The following is a 27,800-nucleotide window of genomic DNA, read 5'->3' on the forward strand; positions in this document are numbered from 1 at the left end:
CAGTCAGCGGCCGGCATGAAGATCATCTCTATTCGTGTGTGTGTGATGCACTGCAGAGGTGTGAGTGTAGTGCCTATTACGGGGATTCCAAGTCCTCCAGACATCGCAGATGCCCAGAGTGCTAGCCTAAGTGATTAGATGTTTGGCTTATAGTGTCCTTGCAGCAGAGAGTATACCTGTGGTGTCAAGACTCGGTTGCATAACCGCATTAGAGTCACCCTCTGTTACTGTCTCTCCCAGGGGCAGGAAGCAATGATGTCACTAGCTCACCTCAGGGCCAGTGTAAGTATCATTGAAGGCATGTATATGGACAGTAGGTTGAGGACGTTCCCATCCATTGTTCCGGTCAGGGCAACAAAGCATCCTTGAGGGTCATTAGAGTAAGCACAAAGGGGAGGTTGCGTCTCAGGAGAATTGCCACCCGCCGTGAACACCAGTCAAGCCTGAGTGCCAAACCCTGTCATACCCGTATTGTGCAAGGAAGGGACAGTGGTTACCCAGAAGAAGTGTCTCCTGGAGCAGGAGTATATCAGATGCATGTCTTTGGGAATATCGTAAGACTGAAGTCAGTTTGACTCTGTCGAGCAGAACAATGACATTCCTCTGACATTATATGGAGAGTATCTCGATAATTTTCTGCATGTGTCATGGTTACCTTGGGTAAACCTGAGAGTCTTTGGAGCCCGTAGGACTCGTCAGGTTATTATCTGATTGTGAAACATCGTCTCGGTTGCTGTTATATGGACTATGAGTGAGTCTACCATGGTGTATGGATGGAGTGTTGCAATAACTAACAAAACAGTATAATCCAACAGAAACATAGGACAACAGGTCCAACCCCCCCCCATCCACTCTCCTCCACCCTATACTTCGAGAGAATTGAAGCATCTGTCGCCCTATCAAACAAAGGAAATAACAGGCTAAACTATAACGCTTAGATTTAGAGTTGCGTGGAGGACCGCCCTCTTAGTAGGATAAAATCATTGCATCGGCAGATTTATCTGGGTGTAGTGGCATGCTGAGATCGTCTATCTGTAGAGCCAAGTACCCATAATTTAAGGAGGGGCCTTTGAGGCCAGGAGTGCCGGGATATGAGAGACATCTGAGTCATTGGACTCTACTCCCAGGGTCTCTGGGGGTCCTTCTCTCACAGGTGAGTGATCCAGGAATCCTGAACATTACATGGACCAGGACTTGGGTGGTGGCTCTTGGTTCACAGGGTCTTGGACGGTACTTGATGGTGAACCCAACAGGGCCATGCGTGAACCGCGGCCCCTGCGGGAGTGCGTACATCTTCATCTTGGCTTGGGACATCTTGCGAGGGAGGTGCGCACCCCTTTGTGAGAACCCTTGGTTCTGGCTCTGCGGGTTGTTCTCTGGTCAGCCAGGTCCCAGCTGACTCTGGGGTTTCAAAGAAGTAGGTCTTGTCCTGGAAGACGGAATGGAGGCGGGCCGGTAAGAGCAGCCGGTATTGAAGATTGAGAGTGCACAGTTTTTGCTTGACTACAATGCATGACCGTCTTTGGATTTGAACCTCCCTCATGTAATCAGGATAGATCATTATAGTCTGATTCTGATAGGTCTGGGTGTTCTGGTTGTTGGCTTCTCGCAGAATTGAGTCTCTGTCTTTGAAATTGAGCATCCTGGCAGTGATGGGCTGGTGTAGAGCACCCAGAGGAGGCTTGTGTGCCAGAGATCAGTGGGCATGTTCCACTGCGAACCAGGCGGATAGTGGGTCTTTGGGCATCCATGTTCTGACCCATTGTTCGACGAGAGCCACCACTTGCCCTTATTCTGTTCCCTCAGGAAATCCCACCAGCCAAAGATTGTTGTGCCGGGACCTATATTCAGCGCCTTCTGCCCTTTTATGCAGTTCTTTGGTGTGGGTTTGTAGGATGCTACTTGCTCCTTCAGCCGGTCGACATCGTCCTCAACTGAGGAAATGCGGGATTCTGGTTCCGAAATGCGAGCCATCGTGTTCTGGAGGTCTTGCCGGGGCAGAGCAATGTCCACCCTAAAAATCACAATATTGTTCTCCACTGAAATTTGAGACAAGCTAATGGCTTGCAGGATCGTAGTAGGGTCGCAGTTGGTCGGGGTGGATTGCTTGGAGGCCCCTGCTGGGGACCCAGGCTCATTGGTGGTGCACTGATCCATCTTAGTCTGCATAGGAGGAGGTTTAGGGCCACGGTCTTTACCCATGGTGTCTGGGAAGCAGGAGATGACACTGGTTTGGGTTATTTCTAGGGTATAGTCTATCCCTCCCCTGATAGCTGTGCTCGCCTTTGACCAAACGCACTGCAGGCCCAATTTGGGTTGTGTAGGTTTGTGGTGATGTGGGGGGCGTCAATGGTTTTGCTTGGGCCAGGTATCCCGTATGTGAAGTGGTTCCAGAGCCAACGGTGCCTTCAATCTGATGCAGGAAGGGAGCTAATCGCCCTTGTGGTACAGCTGATATGCCCCATGATCACTCTGGGCTCCACAGCGACATGTTTAGGGGGTAGCCTGTTATAATGAAGTGCTGGCAACTGCTTAGCCAAGCAGGGTCCAGTTGCGCCGCTGCGTCTGTGGTGGGGAGCCGTGTCAGTGGCCTGTTAGATGGGGCCTCAGGAGGAGTTTGGAGGTAGGCGAAGTTTATGAGCCAACATCCGTCAAGTACGGGCTGCCCGCCTGGCCTCTTGTCTCCCAAGACGTACTGCTTTGTATTTCAAAGGAGGACAGGACGGGTCTGACAGTCACTGCAACTTCAAGATGCAGCTCATGCCCTGGAAGACCGGGTGCCTATCAGGCCAGCCACCAGTCCCGGGGACCTCTACCAAGGGTCGCTGTGGAGGTGCCCGGCACTGGCCGGCGAATCGAGTCTATGGGATCGGAGTTACTTAAGTAAGGAATTTAATGAAGATCCTGCTTCTGGGCCTTCAACCCTGCCAAGGCAGGCTCCAGCTTGCAGCCGATAAACAGGGCAGGCCTGCGGGCCTCATACACCAGGCCCCGGCCAAGCACTGTGCGAGGGGGCTTTGTCAAGTCAGTAGGGCAGTCACGGTCGATACACCCCCAGCCCTGGACCCTGTCACTTACTGGTCTACCAGAGAGGGCTGCGCTGGGGTATTATCATGCTGTGTTTGGAGGTGCCGGATGTATTCAGGGGGCGTTGTGCACCTTCAGACCTTCTCTCTGCAGGCGGGATAACTCAGAAGCAGTTCGAGTGTGTTGCAAAAGGTGCCCGGGCACCTGTCAGGTCTGGGGGTCCTCGGCAAGGCACCGGAGATGCACCAATCTCTGGTTGTGGTGTGCAGGAGGTGAGATGCGGTCCCTGGCTCTCCATAGTGTTAGGCAGAGAGCTCAGTCCGCCATTTTGATCAAGGCGCGATCGGCAGGCCCAGGGTGAATCTGTACAAATCTCAGCATTTTCAAGTTAGACTCACCTCCGGAGCCTGCCACTGATGCTGGCAGGGTGGATTACCTTCTCGGAGGTAAGGGGTGCTTGCTGATGAGCTGCGGGACTGAGAGCGGATGGAGGAGGGGCCTAGAGCACTGCTAGAGTGGGACCACCATCGTGACGCTCCTAGCCACGCCAGTCTCCTTACATTTTAAGTGTGTGTTTCTCCTGGCTGACATTTTTTTTATCTTTTTCCGCTGTAAAATTCAGGATTTCCTTGCAGTCTAAATCATGTTCTAATTCTGAAATGTCCCTATCTGTTACTTAAATAAGCTAATTCCACATATCCCATGAATGTCCTAATGTAATCATTATTTCTGGAAACTATTAACTTTTGCCGATAGGTTCCTGTAAGGAGTGCACTGCTAAATGTAGTTTTGGTTCTTTTTATGGCGGTGGTTGATGTTTGATAACTATTTGTAGTTTTTGATTTCCATACTATGCATCACAAAACATGTCATTATAATAATGGCCATGTGATTTTTTTCTATAGTTCACCATCAAAACATTATTTTTTGTATTTATCTGCATACATTCCAATATGGCTTTATTTTTGAATCCAGCCCAATGTAGAAATTCTTTTGAAAAGTGTCATAGAAAAACTTTTTGAAACTTTAAAGGAAACCTATGATCCATAAGCAGAGTCCATAGGCAGAACCACCTCCCACATATTGGTTGTGATAGGGACAATCATTCTGTTATTAGTTCAAAATTCTCAGCTCTTCCATGTCCTCCTCAAGCAACAATAAATGATCTGTGCCCTGCGCAGACCTGGTCTACTTACCTTTCCTGACTGTGGCTAATATTGAGTCCCAATGGCAGCCTCATCAACAATCTGAGCAGTGGCTAACTAGGAACAGAGGCCAGTGCAGATTGGAAGACTGTGGGGAGGTTGCTGGGGGCGGGTGGTGGGATGCAACTAGGTGGGCAGGAGGAGCATTGTGTTGGTTGACGTTGAATGAGAGTTGACTTAGGGTGATTTCAGCCCGGGACTTAACGTTTGATACAGGCTGTACTGTCTGGAGCTCACTCACAGCTTGCGTTGCTGCTCTGCGTGGAAGTGGGTATCTGTAGGTAGTCTGTGGGGCTTGTGAGGTCAAGGTATGGGAAAGGAGTGAGGAGGCTGGGGACAGAGCATTTGGAAAAAAATTCAGCTCCCTTCAAGTTTCGTGCAGGGTTTGGACATGGGCCACTCTGCCTGCACCCACAGCCACTCCCTTCACCAGTCTCCCTCCGTAGATTTTATAACATTTCATACCCAGTAACTCTGGATCACCCACTCAGGCACTGTGGCAGATTTCACCCCTATGCCTGACTAATAATGAGAGACCCAGGGGCAGATTTACAAGCCCCTTGCGCCTCATTTACGCCTCCGTTGCGTCACTTTTGTGACACAGCAGCGGCACAAATCCTACGCCATGGTGCGGGGTACATCTCCCATATGCATCACGTTGTAAAGTCCTGCGCCACATGTAGGCGTTCCTGCGCAGGCGGGGACGTTCCGGCGCAGGAACGCCTCCTAAACGTGGCTGAGTGAAATCTACAAGATTTCACTCAGTCACTTTTGAGCCCATGATGCGTCAAAACCCTGCGCCTGCTTGAAGCAGGCGTAAGGATTGTCGCAGCATTAACTAGATAGCGCCCCCAGAGCATTGCTGGAGCCTCGTCGTGCTTGCGAAGCACTTCCAGCAATGCCCCACTTTTACGGCACAGATGCGTCATGCATCTGTGCTGTTTTTGCCCCATGGTGCACCGCATTGTAAATGTGGTGCATCAAAGGTGGCGGAGGCATGTATGTATGTGTCTGTGGTTTTGCCGCTGTTGTTTTCTTCTCTTTGCTTCTTTGCAGTTGTTGTATAAAAGTCATATTTGTGCATAGGTCCACGTTGGAGGGATCCACCCTAAATTCTGCCAAATGTACTAAGCTTAGCGTGTGGACAGTCATGGACACATTTGGGGGCTGCCCCCCCAGACACCCCACACTCTTGCCAGCTTTGGGCGCTTATCCTTTGTTTATCAAATATTGTACCTGTGACACTGTGTCCCTCCACTGTTATGGTATATTGTGCATGGGTGATTGTTTGACATGCCCAAATTGCTGAGCTGATATTGTTGAAGTACCTACTGTACCATAAAACCTTTAAAATGCTAATAAACAGATTTGACCAAAAAAAAATCAATGGTGGCGGAGGCATGGCGCAAATAACTGGAGCATCTCTGCTGATATGTAGGGATGCGCCAGTTATTGTAAATATGCCCCCCAGTATTTTGAATTTCACATCAATGTAATTGCATCCACTGTGTTGATTGCTGATTTTAATCAAACTAGATTCAAATATCATATTTGCAATATCCGTTCCTGGCTTTGTTGATTCCAGCCTTGCTTTTTGTTGTCATTTGGTGTAGGTAAAGTGTTGTATCTTTGTGCTCTCCTCATCACAACTGATGGATGTTTGCAGGCTGCACTAGGAGGATGTTTCTTAGAACCATGTTTTTTCTTTTTTTATGTTCAGAATAATTTTATTAAGTTTTCAACAAAAAAAAGTGACAGAAATGGACAATACAGAAAAATAGAATAAAGAGCAATAAAGGACTGTTGAATGAATAAAGAAGTTACAATCAATCTAACATAAATCTTAGAAATATGGTAAGAGAATAATCAATCAAAGGAAAAATAAAAGCAAGGAATGGAGAAGGGACGGGGAAAGAGGAGGGGGGAAGGGACAGGATATATCATATTGCATGAAAAGTAAGGTTACTATTAACATAATGAAATAATCAGAAGCAATTTATGTATAACAACAAATTATAATTAAGAACAATAATCATAACAGCAAATATGAATCAATTGGAGACCAAAAAGATTGAAAAGACATGGAATTATGGGAAACTCCTTGTAGAGACAATTGAGCACCTCTTCTTGTAAAGGTAATCCATGACCACCATGCAGGAACAGAAAGAGAAGCAGCATCTTTCCAACAAAAAGTGATTGATTTTAACGCAGCTGAAATCAAAAAATGTAACAACTTTGCCTCAATGTCAGAAAGAGGGTGAGTAAGTACAACTGATGTGCAAATTAATAATTTATAAGAAAGAACATCTTGAATGGGTAGAATTTTCAATATTATGTCCCAAACTTTAGACCAAAATTTGAAAATTATATGGCAATCAAATAACATGTGGCGTAGTGAACCAAGACTTAAATTACAGTGCCAACAAACGTCTGATGGGAGCAATTTAGCACGAAACAGACGTAATGGAGTCCATAATGAATTAAGCAAAATGTAGGCATTTGTTTGATAAAGAGACACTGGTAACCAACCAGTGATACTATTGAGCCAAATAGTCAACCAGGAGTCATCAGATAGTGAAATTGTAAGTTCAGTATTCCAAAATGTTGAAATTGTAGAGATGTTAGTTCCCAGGGAAGTGGTGAATTTTTTATAAAACATAGAAACAGCCTTAGAGGACGAAGAAACAACATTGAAAATCAAAATCATTTGTGAGCATAGATGGAATACCATTTGTAGCATATCAAAAGGAATAAATGCATCATTACAAAAAACATATTTAAGATAGAAAATGCCTTTTTTAATCCATGAGGTCCAGAAATTAACATTTCTCTTCAATTTAATAAGGGCACTATGCCATAGGGATAAATGCACCGTAGAAAGTAAAGGTGAGGCAAAATTAGAATCTAAATCATTAAGGATTAATCTTGAAGATTTGATTATAGAAGAATTATGAATAGGCTTAGAAGTATGAGACATTGTTAATAAGGAGGGCAGTGGGAAATGATCCACATTTGATTTTTCTATAGCAAACCAAATAGGAGGCTTAACAACAGGAGAGGTATTAAACCATATGGAACTCTGTTTTAATATAAAAGCTTTATGGTAAAGATAAAAATCAGGGAGAGCAATTCCTGCATGGCATTTAGGGAGTTTCAATTTTTTGTAAGCAATACGAGGGGGCTTATTGTTCAAAAGAAATTTGGATAACAGTGTATCAATATCTTTATAAAATTTTAGTGGAAATTGAGTGGGGATTATAGCGAGGGAATAAGATTTTCGGAGCAATAGTCATTTTTATAGATTCCATTCTCCCCCACCATGTAAGGGAAGACCATCTGGATGTTTTATTTTTGACATACTCTGATATAAAATTACAATTCAATTTTAACGTAGCAGTCAAAGTTGATGAGAATAAAATGCCAAGGTATTTCAGTTTGTGTTTTTGCCAAATAATATCTGACGTAGGTAGCATATCAGGTGTACAAAGAACATTTAAAGGAAAAAATTCTGTTTTACTAACATTTAATTTATAGCCAGAAACTACAGAATATTTGGCAATAATGTCCAATAAGGACGGAACAGAAGAAATTGGGTTACTAATAAACAACAAAACATCATCCGCATAAGCTAAAGTTTTGATAGTGACATCTTTAATTGTGATACCTTGAATATCCTTACATCGACGTATGTAGTTTAGAAAAGGTTCAATTCCTAACAGGAATAAAAGAGGGGAAAGGGGACATCCCTGTTGTGTTCCTCTAAAAAGGGAGAATTGAGGAGAAATTTGGCCATTTATAAACAGACGGTCTGAACCATGTTTTTTCTATGGTTCTCTTTGAGTATTTTACTTTGGCTAGCTTCTGTATTGCTTACTATGTTGTATGAACCTTAGGATCATTTCCCATTTCTTAGCATTTACTATGTGGAACCTGACTGACTTTCTTGTCTCTGTTGCATATGTTCTTTTCTCTCCTTTTTTCATTAACACTCCTAGCTATGCTTTTTCCTTCTTTTCATATCATTTTATTTTAAGGTCTTTTGTGTGGATCTCTCTTCACTCTCTTTCATTTCTGCTTGCTACTTTTTCAAGTGAAAATTATTAATGTATTCTCAGTTTTCGTCCATTCATCTTTTGAGCTGTGCAGGGCAGTTTTCTTCTGGGACACTATTTAGTATTTTTTTTTTGGTTTACAAATCCTCTTTCTTTTTATAGACATTGGATTTTTCCTGCCTTCCCATTTTAAAGTCCTTGCTCTAAGTTTGTATGTTCTCCCTGTGTTCCAGTAGGTTTGTTGCTGTAATGGCTGAATATTCGTCATGTACCAGTAATTTCACGGATCCCGCTGTTTATAAGGCATCTCTCTCTTCCTCACTGCCAGTGTCCATGTCCATTTCACATTTCTACATTCACACTTTGTGTGTTCAACTAGAGAGGCTTATGGCGGACCAGTAGCTTCTTTCATCCTGTAAGACCTCCTTCCTTTTCCCTCTCCTTCCCAATGAATGTGCTTGTCACATTAATTGGCTCTACATAAATTACATCTCTACAAATCGCAGGCATGTCTACCCTACTTCTCTACTTCACACTAGCTAGCCATAAAGGTACTTCTAAATATAGTTCAACTCCTTCCTATTCAGAAATAGACTATGGGGTTGTCTATGTTTTTGGTTATGCACTCAGTCTCCTAACAGCAAATAATGTCTAGAACATCATGACCAGTTTACTTTTTCACGGACAGAATGTTCTATGAAGGTTATGAAACAACAGAAAATGTACTTAGAAATAAGCTCTATTTCATGACAAAATATTGTTTAGGACTGAATTATAATAATGTTGCAAAACATAGTTATGTCCTATGGTATCCTGTGAAACTTATAATCCACTTTTGTATATTTTGATGCACTGCATGTAGTGTCAGTTAGTCATAAAAACAAACTGTTTTCATAATGTTTTTCTTAAAAATTAGTCTTTTTAACACTGCTTTATTTTTGTATCAGACAGGGTAACAGAAGTACACACTGATATCTATGTGACCAGCTTTGGCCCAGTTTCTGATACTGATATGGTGAGTTAAACAACTCAATTCATTTATTTAAATACATTTTAGGAAGTGTAGGTTACATAAAAATGGAAGTCCGTGGAATACTAAATCTATGTCAAACAATATTTAAACATGTTTGCCAAGAAATTGTTTTAGGTGTAAGTGAAAATCCTTGCTGCATTCCACATCTTGAGTCCACCTAACAGATTTGATATTTTCAGACAAATCTGATTGTAGACTTAATTATAGACATGGATTTCAATTGTAGTATTGAAGAAGAGCCATCTGAGTTCTCCTCTAAATCGTTTCCCTGCTATCTTGCCAAGGGCCATGAGGAAGTCCTCACACATGAATCGCTGAAAATGACATTATAAATGCCTACATCAACAATGGCTCCTTTCTTTACTCAATTACATTTAGCCACATGCAGAAACTTCTCAAGAAACAAATACATGGACCATGAACAGCTGGTCATCTATTGATGCATCACAGACCTTTCCTATATTGCTAATTCATTGAGAGTTCTGTGGTCTTCCAAATTGTACTGAGTTTCAATCTGGTTTTATATACAGACACTGCTATGAATCTTACATGCATGTGATTAGTAATGACACCGTACCTATCTTTGATGAAGACAACTTTTACCTACTAATTAGACCTGGGTAAAATACAAATGAAATCAGTGAAGTTCATGAAATTCATGAATAGTGCATTATGAAATGCCCTTGAAATTTCTCACAATTTTTAATTGCACATGTTTTGTATTTTGTAAGCAGGTGAGATTAGTTCACAAAGAAAATGTCTTCTGAGAGATATGCTATTCTTATAACAGTATCATGCTGGTGCCCTCAATGAAAGAGTAATGCATAATACCAGCAATCATTTTTTTCCCTAAGAGTATAATTTTGCATAACTTAGTTTTCATGAAATTATGTAAACTTTCACAAGAACAAAGTACAACATTTGGCCCACCCCTCCTACTAATTATCTCATGTATGTGTCATGCTATGTTTCGCTGCACCACCTTTATTATAATTCATCTTGCCATCCCTCAATAAGGCCTGTCTTTCACCTACAAAATTGATGACAATCAATCCTAAACCTATTGTAAATGCAAGCACATTATTTTATGTTGTTCTTTATGCAGACCACACAGCAGGGTGCATAGCATGTTGATGTAGGACATGCACTTACACTAACTAGCACCCAAAAGCTTTTTTCACTGTAAGAAGGCTCTGGCTAGCTGATATAAAACAATGTCATGCAGGGTTAAATATTCTACTATCTCTGGATTAAGAGAAAATAACTTGATGTTTTATCTCTCCAGCAGTACCCCCATGGGTAATTAGTCCTGATGAAGTTTGAAACCTGATGCCAGAGCAGAGACAATGAATGTGGGGAGATATTTTATTTTCCACTGGCAGGAAGAATGGTTGAGGCGAACCCAGGAACATAATTTACTTCAAACGGGCCACTCTTGTCACAAGCAAATGTTAGGTAACACCTGAAAGTGCCATCGCTTTCATCACAGTCAGGCAGGCACCAAATACAATGTGGGTAAGTTGCCTCTAGAACTGGTTTTAAGTGACCACAGTGGAGGGCACATCACTATACCCTGCCCACACCTCTTAATACTTGGAATCAAGTCACACAGCGAATTCAATTTACTTGGGAACTCAGTACATCCTGCGTCCACTTTTTGGACGTGAAAATACTGAGAGAAGTGGGAGACTGGTCCACCACTGTCTTCCGTAAGCCTACTGACAGAAACTCTACCTTACATTATCACAGCTTCCACCGGATGGGACTTAAAAACAACTTGCCATACGCTCAGATACTGAGGGTGAAAAGAATCGTTTCCAGGCCTGACGAGAGCAGGACACAGATTAAAACGGTCCTTGATCGTTTACGAGCACGAGGATACCCTACTCCTATTTTGGATTTGGCGATCCAGAGAAGTGAGAAACACAGTAGAGCTTCCTTGCTACAACCGAAACGCAAGGCCCCCACCGAACGTTTGGTGGTGGTCTCCAAGTTTTCGAAAGCCTCTTCACAATTTCAAAGGATCATCCGAAAACACTGGTCTATCTTGAAACAGGAGTCTGATTTTAATGGTTTATTTTCAGAACCCCCCATCTTTGCCTTCACCAGGGGCAAAAATTTGAAAGAGATTCTGAACAACACCAGCAGTCCTAAATCCGCAGTAATGTATAGTGGCTTCAAACCATGCTACAACTGCAGCAACTGCCATAACAGCATCCAAGGCAATACTATGAACCACCCGATGAAAGGTTTCCCTATCAAATTGAATGTAAACGCAACATGTAGCAGCAAGAATGTGATCTACGTTCTAAAATGCCCATGTGGCAAATGCTATGTGGGCCACACTGAGAGAATGATTCGCACGAAAATCTTGGAACACAAGAGTAACATTCGCACTGAAAATCAGAAGTCTAGTGTGGCTACCCATTTTTTGGAGAACAGACATACAGTGGCGCAGCTTAAATTCCAAATATTGGAACAAGTTCCCATCACAAGCAATAACAAGAACCTTCTACTGAAGAGAGAGAACTTTTGGATCCGGTATCTTTCCACGATGGCCCCGTTGGGTCTCAATGATCGCATTGAATTTTTGTGCTATTTGTGATTTATCTGTTATCCTGCATGTTCAATAACCTCATATTGGTTCATTATACCTTCTTTTCATTTTTGTTTTACGGATTTGCACTTTCCAAGATGGCGCTCACACATTATTCACCACTCGGTGTTCTAGTCCTACCTCTATTTTCACCGTTGTGTATATCTTGATTTCCTGTTCTATCACTGCGCGTTCACCTCGTGGAACTCTCCGGAGTCCCGCTGTTACATCCACACTAGTAAGTACCCACGACCGGGGACTTGTTTTCTTACTGCATGAATGGTGGAGGATATTGGATTACTGAGGATTCATCCGCCCTAGTGCACCCATTTGATTGAACTAGTCTCTTATCATTGAGTTTGACTATTGTTTAGTGTTTGGTTTCTATGGCACCAGGAGTTGTGACTTTTGGGCTAATGGCTGTATTTTTCTTCACAGTGTCACGCACATTCGTTTCCTTGCCGCAGTGCCGGCGCACACTAAGTTGAGCACTTTCATTTTTATTTTTAAACACACATTCACTGGGATTGTACTCAAGTTTGGTTGTTGCTGACATATTTACGTGTATATTACATTTAGTCCTTTCATGTTTTTTTGTAGAGTAATTCCCCTGACGACGGGCCATGCCCGAAATGCATTGGGTTGTGTGATGTGATAACACACCTGAATATACTTGTGGAGTACAAAAAAGACTGATGTGTACTATCTAAATCCTGATATGGATATGAATAAACCATACATTTGAATATTCTTTCATCTGGATCACGAGTGGTTTTACAATTGAAATAGTGAATTAGACCTCTGGTCTTTTGAAAGTAGTGCGTTGGGTTGTTCTCTCCCTAGGCGGGAGAGCTTCCTCTACAATGTTCATCGATACACTGTAAGGCTAGACAGTGTTTTCCACCCTTCTGCACACGAAAACCCGTCACAATTCTTTACGATTAGGATTACCTCTGCTGTGCGAGAACCACTCTCTTCTACACACCTCTGTGTGGGCATACAGCCTCTGAGAATTGTACAAGTGAGGGGCACTGTGGGATTGTTCACATAAGGGCAAACAGGTGTTGCTCAGATACTAATTTACATTAAGAAATGAAGAGACGGAAGGCATTTGGCAAAACAGGAACAATTTGGTTTATTTAAATGCAGTGACCCCGAGAGTCTTGGCAGAATGGTTCTGAGGAAAGTCTCTTGGTGTACAAAGTTTTGTCTGATATAATATTCATATCGTGAGGTACAATTAAGTGATTTCTGTAAAGCATCTGAGTCATAAATTAGCAGTCTGGGCATCAGATAAGGACACTGATGGCTCTCAAACTTGGGGAGAGCTAGTGTGGGCCAGTGTGTATGTGTCCAGATGTTCAGCATGAGAAGCGTGTGATTACTACGTGTGGTGTGCATGTTGTGTCCTGATTGCCTAAGTGTTTCTATGTACATGTGGTATCTATCTTTGTGGTATTTTTGGAGAATGTGAGCCTCTGGCCATATGTGTTTTACTGGGGCATTGCTATGGACCTGTTTATAGTGCAACTATCTATCTGTGGGACTGACCAGGGTTTTCCCTAGGTGCAGTTTGTCTTTGGGCTAAGAGAGGACACAGGACCTGACTAAACATGTATCTCTGACTCTGGGTTGATAGGGAGGTCATCTTGGGTAAACCTGACTTTCCGGGACTGCAGAAAAACAGATGAGGACTGGGCCTGCTGTCTGCTGGCTGAGAGGACCACTGAAGGAGTGGACCTGATTCCTCTTCTACCCAAGGCAGGGGTGTAGCCTTCAAGCATCAGTTGGCTGACCTTCTGTGTGGCAACATTGCTAGAGAATGTGTAAAGTGCTCAACTGAGCAGTGCCAGCTCGACCTAACCTGGACCCTATTGGTGGCCTCTGCTGGAGTCAGTCTTTACTCTCAAGTACTATTCCTGAGGTCCTGAGACCCTGGGCAGTGTTTAACTCGACTTCTCCTAACACCCCAGAAAACTGAAAGCTAGAAAATGTTTGGACTTCCAGACCTCTAGAGGACCAGTACATTCCACCCAGCCAGTTCAACCAAGGTGTGATCTCAATGGGCTAAGAAAACAAGTTTCTCCCATTTGGAATTTCTCCGTTAGCAGCAAATCTGATTTAGCCGACTCACAGTGAGAAAGTATTGAGTTTTGCGGAATTCAACATCACATACAGTTACAGCATTGCTTCACTGAAGCGATTAAATTTGAAGGTACAAAGCTTGACTGAATAAAGGTGCCAAAAGTATCTAACTGTTGAGAGGACTTCTCTGGGCACAAAATTTTAATCTCTAGTGTTTGGAGCTTTTCTTGCCAATATCAAGACTTCAGTTCCTCTCATCCAATGCCTATCCGACTTTGTGAGATTTCCTTGGATACAGTCTGCTGCCTTACAGCACTGAAGAATTTTGACTTCCAGAAAAAACACATGGGGCAAGATGTAGGTCGCCCAATACCGGTCGGTAATGGCCGAAATGACCGAATTTCGGCTGTTACCGACCGGTATTGGGCTTTTTAGATGTAGGTGGCATTTTTTAAGATTCGGTATTTTACCGAATCGGTAATTTAAGGATTCGGTAAAATACCGAATTCTTAACATACCGTTTCGGTAAATTACCGAAACCAGGATGTAGGGGGCACTCAAGTTGGTGCATTCCTCAGTTAAGGATTCGTTATTTACCACCAACTACAAGTTGGTGGTAAGGAGGAGTAGTGTGGCTCACTGGTTAGAGGCGGCAGGCCCGAGAGCAGAAGTCAGCCTGGGACCAGGGTTCAATTCCCGACGCGGCAGGGTCGTGGACCTTGGTCAGCGGACTCGATAATTCTCGCTTCGGTGCTTACTCTAATCAGGGGTTTCACTCGGCAACTCTGGGCATTAGCTTGCCTAATCTCCACAATGGCCCCACCAATTCCGGGGATGCCTGGCTCCACCTTGGGGACTCCCAGCAAGGGACCATCCCACAGGGAAAGCCAGGACGGGTTCCCCAGAGTTATACAGCGCCGGGACGCCCCGTTGCTGGGGCAGCTGTGCGCTTTACAAGTATACTACATTTACATTTGGTGGTAAATAATGAAAACCTTTGACATACAGGGCATGTATGTCTGCCACATGTGCACCCACACACAATTGAGGGGTGCAACAGGGTGTCAAAGTTACACCCTGCCACCCGTCAATGTTTTCACCCTTTTACCGAATCAGTATTTACCGATTCGGTAATTGCCATTCATTCCTATGGCCCTCCAGCCCCATAGGACTACCACTGGTGTTTTGTGCTTTCTTTACGCTATTTTGACTAACAGATTTTTTAAATGTGTATTTCCGATTCCCCTTATTGGATTTTTGTCACTTTGTCATAATTTTTCCCATTAAAATGTAGTCCATTTTTCTAATTAGCTTGGGATTTTTATTGTTTGTTCTATATAAATTCTTTACACATTGCCCTAAGTTAGGCCTGTTTCCTCAGTGCCATAGCTTTGAGGAGGTTGCACTCAGAATAATTTAGCGATTTTGAGAGTTCACCCTAACAACAGTTGTAATTATTCCTTAAAGCGTGCAGTCACCCATCCCAAATAAGTATAATTTTCTTATAATTGGCATTGAACATTAATTGGCACTTTACAGAGGAAACATGAGCAAAGCACCCGTCTATGGAAGTAGCCTACACTTTTGGACTCGAGGACCTTAGATTAGGGTTAGTAAAGAGAAACTCTTTCTAAATTATTGTTTTAAAACATTTTTTACCACTTATTCACCAGATTTGCACAGATGAATAGGAGTTTGACATTTATGGCAGAGGTATTGGGCATACTGACAAATTGTTATCTGCTTAACTGTACATTTTCTACTGAAAAGAAATAAAGAAAACTGGGCCAATGCCTCAAGCATATATTGAACAAAAGGATGACTCTGTAAAGTGATTAAATATAAGTGAAACAACAAAATCAGTTATGATTGCATAGATGTATCCTGCAACTTCATATTAATTACATACATTTAAGGTGCTACAAAATATATATGTGAATCAGCATAGACCTCAATGTGCAAACGCGCACAGCACAGCTAACAATACAAATTAAAAATGAAAACACAAAAAGCAATGGCGGCAAAGTTTTTGGATATATTTCTAGATATATGTTACATATAAAGGCAGTGCAGAGTCAAAAATTCCTAATACTTATTATGAATGCAATCTACTGATAATTATTGTGTTGACGTTTTGCCCACTGAGGAGTCATTTCTCACAGGTTCAGCATCTGGAATGGGTCAAAGGCAGTTGAAGAAAACAGTTAAAGGTAGCAGCCATCAAGGCAACAATGAACATGAGGTAAAATGAAAGGTCAACACGACTGGGAAACTTCCAGCATCATTGCACAAACATGAATTTAATGTATTGGCTAATAAAGAGCCAAAGAGAGGGAGTGAATCCTCACATGCAAATATCAAGTTATTGGAAATCAGACAGCAATGAAAATGTCCCTAAACATATTTACTCTACATTAAAGAAGAAATGACCTGTTGGCAAGGTGGCTATCTTGAATGAAACGTTTCCAACATATTTACTTTCATTTTAAAATATTACTGTCAAGTTGTTAGTGTCTGGTCAACCTTGCCTACCTTGTCCTCATCTGCCAGAGGAAAGGGCCACCTGTTCAATAGCCACGATGTTGCCTGTGCAAAAACTACAGATCAAGAAACATGTACATTCCTGAAAAGGCCCAAAGGAGGAAAAAGTCAAAATACAAAAACCTCCAGGTAAGAGCGTGGCATGGAAATTAACGGAAACTTAAGACCAGGATTGGCAATTAGGACGGAACTTTAAGCTATAAGAGAACTCCAGGAGCAATACATAAGATACCTAAGAAAATATTCCAGGAAACAGGGGAAATAAAACCATACATGCCAACATTTTAGAAGAGGAAAGAGGGAGATGCTAATGAAATAATCCAGAGAATGTATTTCCCCATTGCCTTCTATTGAAGTAAAGGCAATTTCAAGTCTCCAGCCTGAATCGCATCTATTGGCGTGTATGAGGATCAGATAACAGAAATTCAAATACGTTTCTTCAATACCTGTCAAGAGCACAGAAATTACTATGGCTGGCAGAAACATTTTGACAAAAATGTTGTGCACTTGCTTGCAGCAGCAGGTTACTTGCAGTGCATAATCCAAGTCACACTAGAACAGCCCCTGCCATCTGAAGCCCGCCTGAGGAATTGGGCTTCTGTATGCAGGAATCGGCAGGCTGGAGACTAGCCTTGTAATCGGCTAGTCTCTTGCCTGAATCAGGAGGGTTGGTATGTATGATAAAATCTTTGCCAAAAATAGAACCAAGGCACAAAGAAAACAATGAAAAATGTACTTCTAAATTCATTGCGGTGCAACAATGTATTCCGCAGCTTCTCCATTTATAGTTGCAAACAGAAAGTACTCATGATCCTCCTCTCACCAGTTTGAGATTGGCTGCAAAGACATAAATACACCACTGAGGGCAACCATCCTGGATTGGGATCTATTTCCAAACAAATTAAGACCTTAGGCCTTCTAGGAAATATGAAAAGGAAATAGATGTCCAGAAAAGTCCAAAAAATGAGCTTATAGAGTGGCATCAAGCACCTGGGTACAGCAGCAGATCAAACGCCAACAGATAAGAATTTCTTGCCACACCAAGCGCCACTACAAAGAGCTAACTTTCTCCCACCTGAGATAGACCACATGCAAAGAGATTGAAGACAATGTGTGGGGCTCCATGGAGGCATGCCAGGTGCAGCAGCAGCACAGTTGCAGTCTATTCAAGAAACCAGTCTAATGGAAGAGCTCAAGTTATAATATATAATATAACAGAGATCCACTCTACAAAGAAAATATAGTCTAGTTCTGGCTACATGGTGCTGCAGGCCTGTACTACTCTTGATTTCTTAGAAAAAAGTGAGAAAGATAACAAATGTAGGCTTGCCATCAGTTAAATTTAATTGGCTACGGTTTGGTGCTTTCTGCCAATAGCATATATTGCATGCATCTTAATACTGTGAGTAGAAGGATGCAGTTTCTTTTCCAAACCTGACTGTCTCAAAATAGAAGGTGGGTTCTTCTTTCTGAGCCCAAGGTGATCATCATCTAGCAGCATTAAGAGGATAGCCACTCATCCTTGCATCCTTGATGCTGCCAGAGAACCTATAGAGTCGCCTATGCATGCATCTTCTCTGCTTGGCAGAAACGCTATTGAGAGGCTGTTCATCCCCAAAGGGTGGCCTCTGATGTTGCCCACATTTCAGAAATAGCTGCATTTTGCCGAGATGGTTCTTTTAAGTGCACCCTTAGGGGCTGATGTCATCATTGGTTAGGAGAAGTCAATCGTTTTTTAGCTAATGTCGCCCTATCTTTTCTAATTAGAGGTGACTCATAAAGATATTGAAGATTTCTTTCACTCCTTTCTTAGTCTGTCCAAATCCTTTCACCGGTGAACTAATGCAAATACTGCTGCCTACTTGGGCATGGGTAATATGTCCTGGCAAGTGGCTGCTGATTGTCTACATTCATAGAAAATACTCCTTAGCTGAGATAATGAGGGTACTCCCAGTTTATTGCTACATACTCTCTGCAGCATGACTAGTGCCTCCTCTGGTTTCCAAGGGCTCTAAAAAATGGTCACTAAAAAGGCTGTCCATCTTTGTGATAACACCTGTATATACACTGACAAGTAGCCAAATCAGATTTTGGACCTTCTTCAAGACATGAATGGGAGTGCAACCTCTGTTAAACATGTGATAATGGATCACTACTAGAATATCCGAAACACACATATCGTGTGGATGGAATATCGTGTCAAAAATATCAAGGACCAAAATGTTGAGAAGGTAAGGTCATATTGATAAGTACAGATTTGCTATACTTAACTTGACATTTATATACCTTGAAGATATATTAATTGCCAAGGTACATATAGGTGTAGTTATTTATAACAAAACTTTGCTTACTTATAGAAACTTACCTTCATGATATTTTTGTCCTCGATCTTCTTGATCTGATATTTTGCCCACAAGATATTTTTTCCATGATATTTTGTCTGCACACCATGGTAACAGGTCACGATGAACTATCTTCAAGAGAAACAACCAGTTTGGAGTCCTGCTTGCTGTGACATCTTTTCGGAAAATGCATTCTCCTGCATGAATGTGCCTGACCTGATTTCTGGCATTCAAGTCTGACTTGTACATTCAGTATTTGTTTCCCCCTTTTGGAACCCGAGTACTGTGAAAAAGGATGTTATTTACTACAGCTGGTAAATACTGGTACCCCAGAGTATTGTATTTATTGGGTGCAATAAATACCTTATAATATGAGATTTTGCTGGTGGCTCTGAGGCACAGCATGACGAATTTGTGATTAGCACAGTTAAGTATTCATGATTTATCTTTTTTCCAGTTATTTTCCAGTAATACATTTCTCTGTGCTATTCCTTGTAAAGTCTGTTCATGGAAAGATGCAGAAGTGTGTTAAACACTGCAATAATTAATTTGCAATCCGTGTGTATATATGTGCACGGATCAGAATGTTCCCTCAATAATTGAGGTCTAAGCATTTCTCTGCAAATGATTTTTTTTCATAAGTGTAAGATGAAGTCACTTAACCATATTTGTCAGAGATTTAGGGCCATATGTATCATCATCACCATTTGCGATTTCTAAATAGCGTTTTTTAAGGAATCGCTATTTAGAAATCGCAAAATGGTATGTATGTAGAAATCAGCTTCTTTTTAGCGATTTCTTATAATTCCTTAATTGCGATTAGCAAATTGCTAATCGCAATTAAGGAATAATTTCCCATTCATTTCTATGGGCCAGGAGGCCCATAGAAATGAAGGGGAAATGTGCGATTAGCAATTAGCTAATCGCAAATGGGAAATATTTTCAAGGGTGCAGGGGTGTCCAAAGGACACCCAGCTGCACCCCTGAAAATGACATGTGTGCGCATATGGCGCACATACATGCCCTAAGGGCATGTATGAGCATCACGTGGCACCTTTTGTTTTAAAAAAAATGCTTTTTCAAAGGAATTCGCAACTTACCACCAACTTGAAGTTGGTGGTAATTTGCGAATCCTTAGGGTCAATTTGCAATATTTTTTTGCTTCATACATTGCATTTAAGAAATCGCAATTTTTGCGATTCCTTAAATGCAATCGCAATCGCAAATTGTGTGAATCCTTATTGTGAACCACATTTGCATGATACATACCATATTGAGAATTCGCATTCGCAAAGGCCGAAATTCTGCGAATTTCGGCCTTTGCTAATGCGAATTTCAATGATACATATGGCCCTATGAAACAAATCAGAGTAGGCAAGCATGGGTCTTTTCAGTTCAGTTTATAGATAAGTTTATTTGAAACTGTCCCTTAAACTATAAATATCAAATCCATAAAACATCACAGGCATGACATAATCTGAAGCCATTAAAAACCGTGCCAATGCACAAACTACATCTTTATATAGCATATGTATTGAAAATGCTCTTCCTGCCAATCGCACCCTTACATTATATTTCATAATCACAGGTTCTTAAATCTTTCGAAGTACATATTAAAAATAAAAACAGTCCAGTAAAAATTGTAGAGGTGTTGAATGCATATTTAACCCACAGCTATAGTAACCTTTTGGATTTTAAAAATACTCTATTCCAGCAGGTTGAGATTGTAACAGATGCAGACCAATTCTGAACTTTAAGTTTGCATTGCACATTGCTTGGTTATTCAACTTATGTAGATAAGGGAACGAAATATTTGATTCCCAGACTTCACGAATATCAACTACATATTTATTTTTCCTTAAGCATTCCAGGCAATGTTTTCTTCCAACGACCTCCCCCATTTTTAATTCATAACCCTCTTGAGTCTAGGCTACCCCAAAAGCAGAATAAACAAAACAAACTCTTGCAGGATTGATTAAAATGAGTTTCAACGCAGATTTGTTATCTCAAAGTAGAATAATTCAAACTGGTAATTTAAATCATAATCCTAGAAATGAATTTTATTGGCTTTCTATCAAGGCATCATTGTCATGCAGTCAAGGACGCAACAGGCAACTAAAATAGTACACAAAATGTATTTACTTATTAGGGTTTCAACCCCGAACTCATGACAAAAACCTCGTACATACAAGTTATGCTGATTAATCAACAAACTATTACAGAGACTGTACATTTGTGCAACTTCAGAGGAATTAATTTATTGCCAGGTGAATGATATACATACTATTATGCCCTACATAATTTAATTGTATCTTGTAAGCTTATCAATCTTCCTGCTGCTCAGCCACCGTGTATGTTTACTGTAGAATGCAGAGAAGCCTGGAATGTTGGGTGCCTGACTGACTGAGGGATGACAGTTACAGATGGGCTGAGTAGCAGGCTGGCTGCTCCTGGTGGGGCTGCTGTGGCATAGGACCAAGGGCTGACTACTGGGCTATCCTACTTCACCGTCACCTGTAACCTGGACTACCTGTCTGATGTATCAACCTACCATCTTGCTGTACAACTGGAATAAAGGTACATAAGAACTTTACCCGACAACCAGTGTCTTTGTCTATCAAGACTACAACATTTTTTGGCGATGAGCGAGAGTTGGAGATGTACCTACATGATGAGAAGTGTTAGAAATGGGGATCTCTGGTTGGCTAATGCTTGCGCCAAAGCCAGGCAGAGACCACCACTCTAGTCAGGGAAAGGGAGTTACACTCCAAACATAACCCCTGCACATCTACTTGGTAGCTTGGCATGAGCAGTCAGGCTTATCCTGGTGGTGATGTGCAAAGCATGTGCACAACACGCACTGTAACAACATACTAGGCACACCACCAAAGGAACTCCACACAAGATTATATATAAAAATAGCCTTTGTATTATCATAAAACACATCAGATGGTAATCACACAATATACACTGTGCCAACTGGCACTGGGCAATATTTACAGGGGATTATTTACACATGACAGGGCCACGTGGGCCACCGTCAGAATCATCACTTGGTAAAAATAGTAAAAGCCAGAACATATCATAATCTGAGCACACAACCAGTAATCACTGTCAGACACTATACGCAGCATCAACCTGTAACATAAATCATATCATGCACAGTATCACATAAGGCGAGAAATCTATTCCGCGCCAACCTCAGAAGCCTAAACATAGTAGACCATAATCTCCTAACCATAACTCGCATTACGAAACAAACTTACCAGCATAAACTGCAGTAGGGAATAAATCAAACCTAGACCACAGTAGAGAATCAAATAAACCATAAGACAGAAGGTAAAACCTAATAAACATAAAATCACATCTATAAGCATAAATCAAGGTGCATAAAACATACTATAGACATTACATTTTCTAGCACCTATATAAATCACACTAGGGCCTGGCGCCCTATAAATCTAATTGTCCCCTTGGCCGACTGGCCATCCCTAAGGGGCTCAAATTCCCTCTGTCCATAAGTCAGGGTGCTGCCAATGCAGCAGGAGTCAGGGGTGTGCAATTTGCGCCAACCTAAACGTAGGCAGCTGTGAATCTCAAAAGAAGACCTAAACTTAGCAGCTGGCACTAAGTGCTGGTCAGCTGTGCAGGAAAAGATGGGGGTGAAGGAGTGCGTCTCTCTCCTGTATTTAAAGCATGTCCCCTACAAAGCAAGGCCTAAACGGTGCAGCTGCCCACTACTTGCTGGGCAGCTGGAAAAGTAAAAATGCGGTATGAGCTCTCAAAGGCCCTTCAAACAAATGCGCAAAATGTTGGAGCCACCTAGGCTCTAAAAACATGTCTCCTGGAGCACACTGGTCCTGAAATAATTGTGGGCCGAAAAAAGAGAAAGAACTGGCCCCCAAGCACTGTAGAGCGCACTGGCGCTAAGAATAATTTTGGCAAATGTTGGAGCGCCTTAGGCTCTTAAAATAAATATGCCCAAACGGCGGAGCAGGCTGGGTCCTACAACAAAATAATGTCAGCCTCGTGGGAGCGGTAAGCAATTGGCGCTCTCTGCTGCGCCTCACAAATCACAGCGCTGCCATTGCAGCGTTGCGAATGGCTTAGGAGAGCAGGAGGAGGGAGGCTTCCAAAATTGCGCGAGGAATCGGAGCAGCAGGAGCTGAGGAGGCGGGAGGGGTGAGGTCGTCGAGGCAGGTAAATTTTTTATTTTATATAGATTCCCCCTCCCCCAGCGCGAACCTACTCACCCATTTTGCCAGCCACGACTGGTCGAAAGAAATTTGCAATATAGTGGAGCTCCTGGTTTCAGAGCAATTGTGCTTATTTATGACGAATTACTTTTTCCTGGCAAATCAGACGGACGCATGAACATCTGAGTAGTGAATACTAAACATTGGTGGGAGCCCAGTGTCTCCATGACCGCATTATTCACTGTTCCTAACATGTTTAGGTTTTGGCAGCATTAATCATGTTTCTCTTTCCCTTCCAGGACGACTTAAGGGGCAGCGAAATTGGAATTTTGGTCATTGCAGTCATATTGTGTCCAGATTTGTTCATTAGTGCTCACTGCCTCGAAAGGCTTGGGCAATGTTTAGAGCGCCTCTGTAATTGGGCCCATTTGCAATTTTTCAGACCCAGCCAAGTACATTTAAGCCATCCCCCTGCAGGAAACGGGGAAACATTTCGCATTTTTTTACCCTGTGGTTGGTAGTTTCACTGTGAAGATCCTCAGGCCTCCACCTGGTTCAAGAGACCGATGCAGCTACAACAGTCAGGGCTGCTTCAGAGATGACCTCCTCACTCTCCGTGGGGGCCGCACTCGAACTCTAGGGCCCCTAAGAATAATCAGAGCATCCGCAGCAGCCCAGCCTCCTTTCACTCTGCTGCAGGAGGAACAGGTTTAATGTAGGCATCAAGTCACTGATGCACTCGGGTTCCAAACCGCACAGAAATAATGTGGCTAGGCAAGCCTAAAAAACATTTGTGCCAGTGTAGAAGTTGGAAAGGGGATTCAACAGGGGCCCACTGGATGCATTGCTCCCTCTGGGTGTCCCCTTGGCTCTCCCATTAGCGGTTTAATCACCTTCCATCTGCACCTAGCTCTACATTAGGCATTTTTATAGTGCATTATGCCATCCTTAGGTCGCCTCCGAGTGCTGAAGGGTCATTGTCTATGTCCAGTGCACCTAAGGCTGACTGTTGCGCACCCCGGGGCCCAGTGAATGGCGGGGTGTGTGCAAAGAGCGGCACTGAGATACTGCCATCTTGTAGCATAAACCGAGGAGCTTGTTATTTCCCACGGAAACCATGTGGCACGAAGGGCGCCCATTATCGCAACGCACTGTTTTACTATCTACTCCCACACACTTCTGACTTTTCTGTAGAGTATAACTTGGTTCATCGTAAAACAATTATTTCTGCCACCACTCCACGAGAAGGTCTTTTAAAGTGCAGTACGACTGGGGCTGTAAACATTGTTTACACACACACATGAAGCTACTGTAAGTGCTCCTCTGCTTTCCACAACCTTATAATAAATTAATTGCTTGATGTGCAAAATTAACTGAGAATGTGTTTTGAGTTTAGTGCATACGTTTGCCTGTTATGAGCGATTTATTAGCGCAGCATAAATTCAGTGGTTACATTTTTCTATTTGTAACCATTTTGATTTTTAGATATTTAATTTGTTTCTCCAGACCTTCCTAAACAGAATTTTTTTAATACCGTTTTCCTGACATTTATTTTGAATATGGGTGATGTTGGGGACTATTCTATTTCAGAGTGACATTTTGTAGAGATATGTTAGTTTACGTTTCATGCAACATCCTTAAAAAAGTTCAAAGTCAAAGATGCTTTATTCGGTGTATAAAAATACAACCATGTAGCAACAGACATAGCAAACAACATATGAAAATTTCGGTATTTTAGAACGTACTTCCACTAAAATATATTCAATGTATCAGAATAGAACGCAAAACACTGTACAGTTATTTCTATGTACAATATACAATAGCAGCACTTGTACAGTATTAATACATCAGCAAGATAGCCTAATGAAGTGGAAAAATTCAATACCATCCTTCCCAAACTGCAATATGCATTTAGCAGCACTAAATCGAATATTTTAAAAATAAAACAAAGGATAAAACGCTATACAATTCTAACAATGCACAATTTACAATAGCAGCAATTATATGTGTGCAAATATGCTAATAAAGTGCAAAGTGCCAGTGCCATGTTGGTATATATGCAAATTGACCTGATATAATACAAAAATTCAATACCCTCCTTCCTAAAGTGCAATATGCAGAGAGTCTAACTAAATACAAATGAGGTAAAACAAGATGCAAGTTCTATACCATTCTATCAGTGCACATTATACAGTAGCAGCAATTATACAGCATTCATATATGTGCAAATTAGCATGTTAAGGTGCAATGTGTCAGTACCATCCTTCCCAAAGAACAGGATGCATTTAGCAGCTCGAAAACGGAAAAAGAGTTCATACAATAATTGATTTTCTTACAGAGAAACATTTTAAAATATAAGTGGCCACATGAAAACATACGTCCGGAGTCTCTAGATTAAATATCAGTTGAATCGCTGTGTGTATACCACGCGTGTTGTATTTTAAAAAGATGGGTTTCAGATAAAATTTTCTAAAAGAAGTATAAAAATTGCAGGATAACATAAAGTGACAGGTGCTCTGTTTAGATTTATCATCACAAGGGCACATACAAGTGCCGGGTTTCTTAACCACGGGAAAGGCCACTAGGTGATGCACAATTGCTAGACGAAGACGGGTCAATACGTAACGATGGGAATTAATATTAACAACATCAAGATAAGTTTGGAAGCCTTCATTAACATTATATTCCAGGTAGAGATTGAATGTACTTTGTTTTGCATATCTTTCCTTTCTAATCCCAGCTGTATATTTAAGGAGTGAGACTTTCAACTCCCGCTTCGATAATGTAGAACCTATTATTGGATCTTTAAAAATGTTTAGACCATACAATATTTTGTACCAGTGTTGTATATGACTCAGCCAGGGGATATCCGATCGGCGGTCAAGTTTAATGCAATCAGTAATTACATCCTGCGTAAACTTTGTCTCCTCCTTTGCCCAGATCGAGCGCCATAGGGACAGAGGACGGAGAACAATTAAATCATTAACATGGTTCATATTTAGTTCCCTATGAATTAGCTTAGTTGAGGCCGTAGCCGGGGCACTGATTAATCTTTTTAAAAATAAGTTCTCCTCGCGCAGGACCAGTTTGACACTCTGTGCATCATACCCCCAAACCCCGGCCCCATATATGGCCGAAGAGATACATCTTGCATTATATATGGACAACATTTCATAGATTCTGCGACCCCCTAATTTGGCTGCAAATCTGAAAATACAACTTGTGTTCCTAACCATTTTAAAAAGAACACTTTTTTGTTCATTATCCCATCTCCCGTCTCCTGAAAAGGTAATACCTAAATAGCAAAAACTACTAACAGATTCTAATCTCTCCCCGTCTAAAAAAAAGGGCTTACATTTTCTTGGTCTCTTACCACATATCATTGTAACCGTCTTCCCTTTGTTGAATTTCAACTTCCTACTTTCAATAAATACGTGAAATTGATTAATTAAATGTTGCAGTCCATTGTGAGTCCTAGAAAGGAGGACCGCGTCATCCGCGTATAAGAGGATTGGGATCGGGTTACCATTAATGTTAGGGGCATCTGCATTAGTCTGTCTTAAAATTTGATCAACATGATTTATAAAAAGTGAAAATAGTAGGGGGGCAAGTACGCATCCTTGTCGGATACCTCTCCTAACTTTAAAAAAGGTGGTGCACTCGCCATCTGTTCCAAACCTGACTTTACTGGATAAATTGTTGTACAGTTGGGCAAGCAGGTGGATAATTTCAGTGGGGGCGCCCATTGCCAATAGGGTAGGCCAGAGCAGTGCATGTTCCACCAGATCGAATGCGGAACTCAAGTCGGCAAAGCACAGGTAAAGATTACCAGTTTTAGCTTTAGTATACTTGCCGACTATGAGTTCCAGGTTCACGCACTGCTCCATTGTACCCATTCCCCTACGGAACCCATACTGGACTGGGGATAAGATGTTTTTTTCCTCAGCCCAGGCTTCCAATCTCACTAATAGGGCTCGACTAAGGATTTTAACTGTCGAGTCCAAAAGTGAGATGGGACGGTAATTACGGGCCTCCAACCTAGATCCTTTTTTGTAGAGCGGTACAATAATTGACTGACCCCATGTCAGTGGTAAACTATCTTCCACTGCAGCATTAAAATATTGTGTTAAAATTGGGGCCCATAGGGTCATTTCATGTTTAAAGAAATCCATTGGTACCCCGTCCGGCCCGGGTGCTTTACCCCCTTTACTATTTTTAATTGCCTCTGTGACTTCATCCAGAGTTAAAAACAGCTGCATTTTCTGCCATTTAAAACATGATACTGTATCTGTATTAAAAGTAAACCCATCTAAATTAAGATCAGAGTTAAAAATCTCTGAAAAATTAACAATCCATGCGTGGCAACTGACGTGAGAACTTACTTCAGGAATGTTATCATTCTTTAGGAAAGGGCCGTTGATAGTTTCCCAGAATAGTTTATGATTTTTAGTTTCGGCGGCCATATCAAGTTTGTTCCAGGCATCGTTTTGCAACTCTTTTTTCCTGGTTATTAGAGCCAACTTATAATTAATTCGTACTTCTCTAATTCTTTCTCTGTTTCTTGGTTTGTCATCAAGCACTCTTTTTAGCTTTTTTAGAGTCTGGGCACAATGTTTATCAAACCACACAGTTTTATTTCTTTTAGGCTTCCTATTTCTTACGGCCAAAGAGTTCTCAACAGTACTAGTAATTTTCAAAAAGTTAGAGAGTAAATCGGGCGCTG

At 41.8% G+C, this 27,800-nt stretch overlaps 1 protein-coding gene across 2 annotated transcripts in view; it reads left to right on the forward strand.

Annotated features, from left to right (window-relative positions):
• Positions 1 to 27,800, forward strand: part of GABRA2 (gamma-aminobutyric acid type A receptor subunit alpha2) — a 567,584-nt gene that overhangs the window by 189,146 nt on the left and 350,638 nt on the right. For both annotated transcript variants that reach the window (XM_078678235.1, XM_078678236.1), the window contains one exon: positions 9,232 to 9,299. In XM_078678235.1, the coding sequence (XP_078534361.1) occupies positions 9,232 to 9,299 (68 nt within the window). The remainder of the gene's footprint in view (positions 1 to 9,231; positions 9,300 to 27,800) is intronic.

The sequence above is a fragment of the Lissotriton helveticus genome, chromosome 2_2 (assembly GCF_964261635.1).
Source record: "Lissotriton helveticus chromosome 2_2, aLisHel1.1, whole genome shotgun sequence".
Lineage (NCBI taxonomy): Eukaryota > Metazoa > Chordata > Amphibia > Caudata > Salamandridae > Lissotriton > Lissotriton helveticus.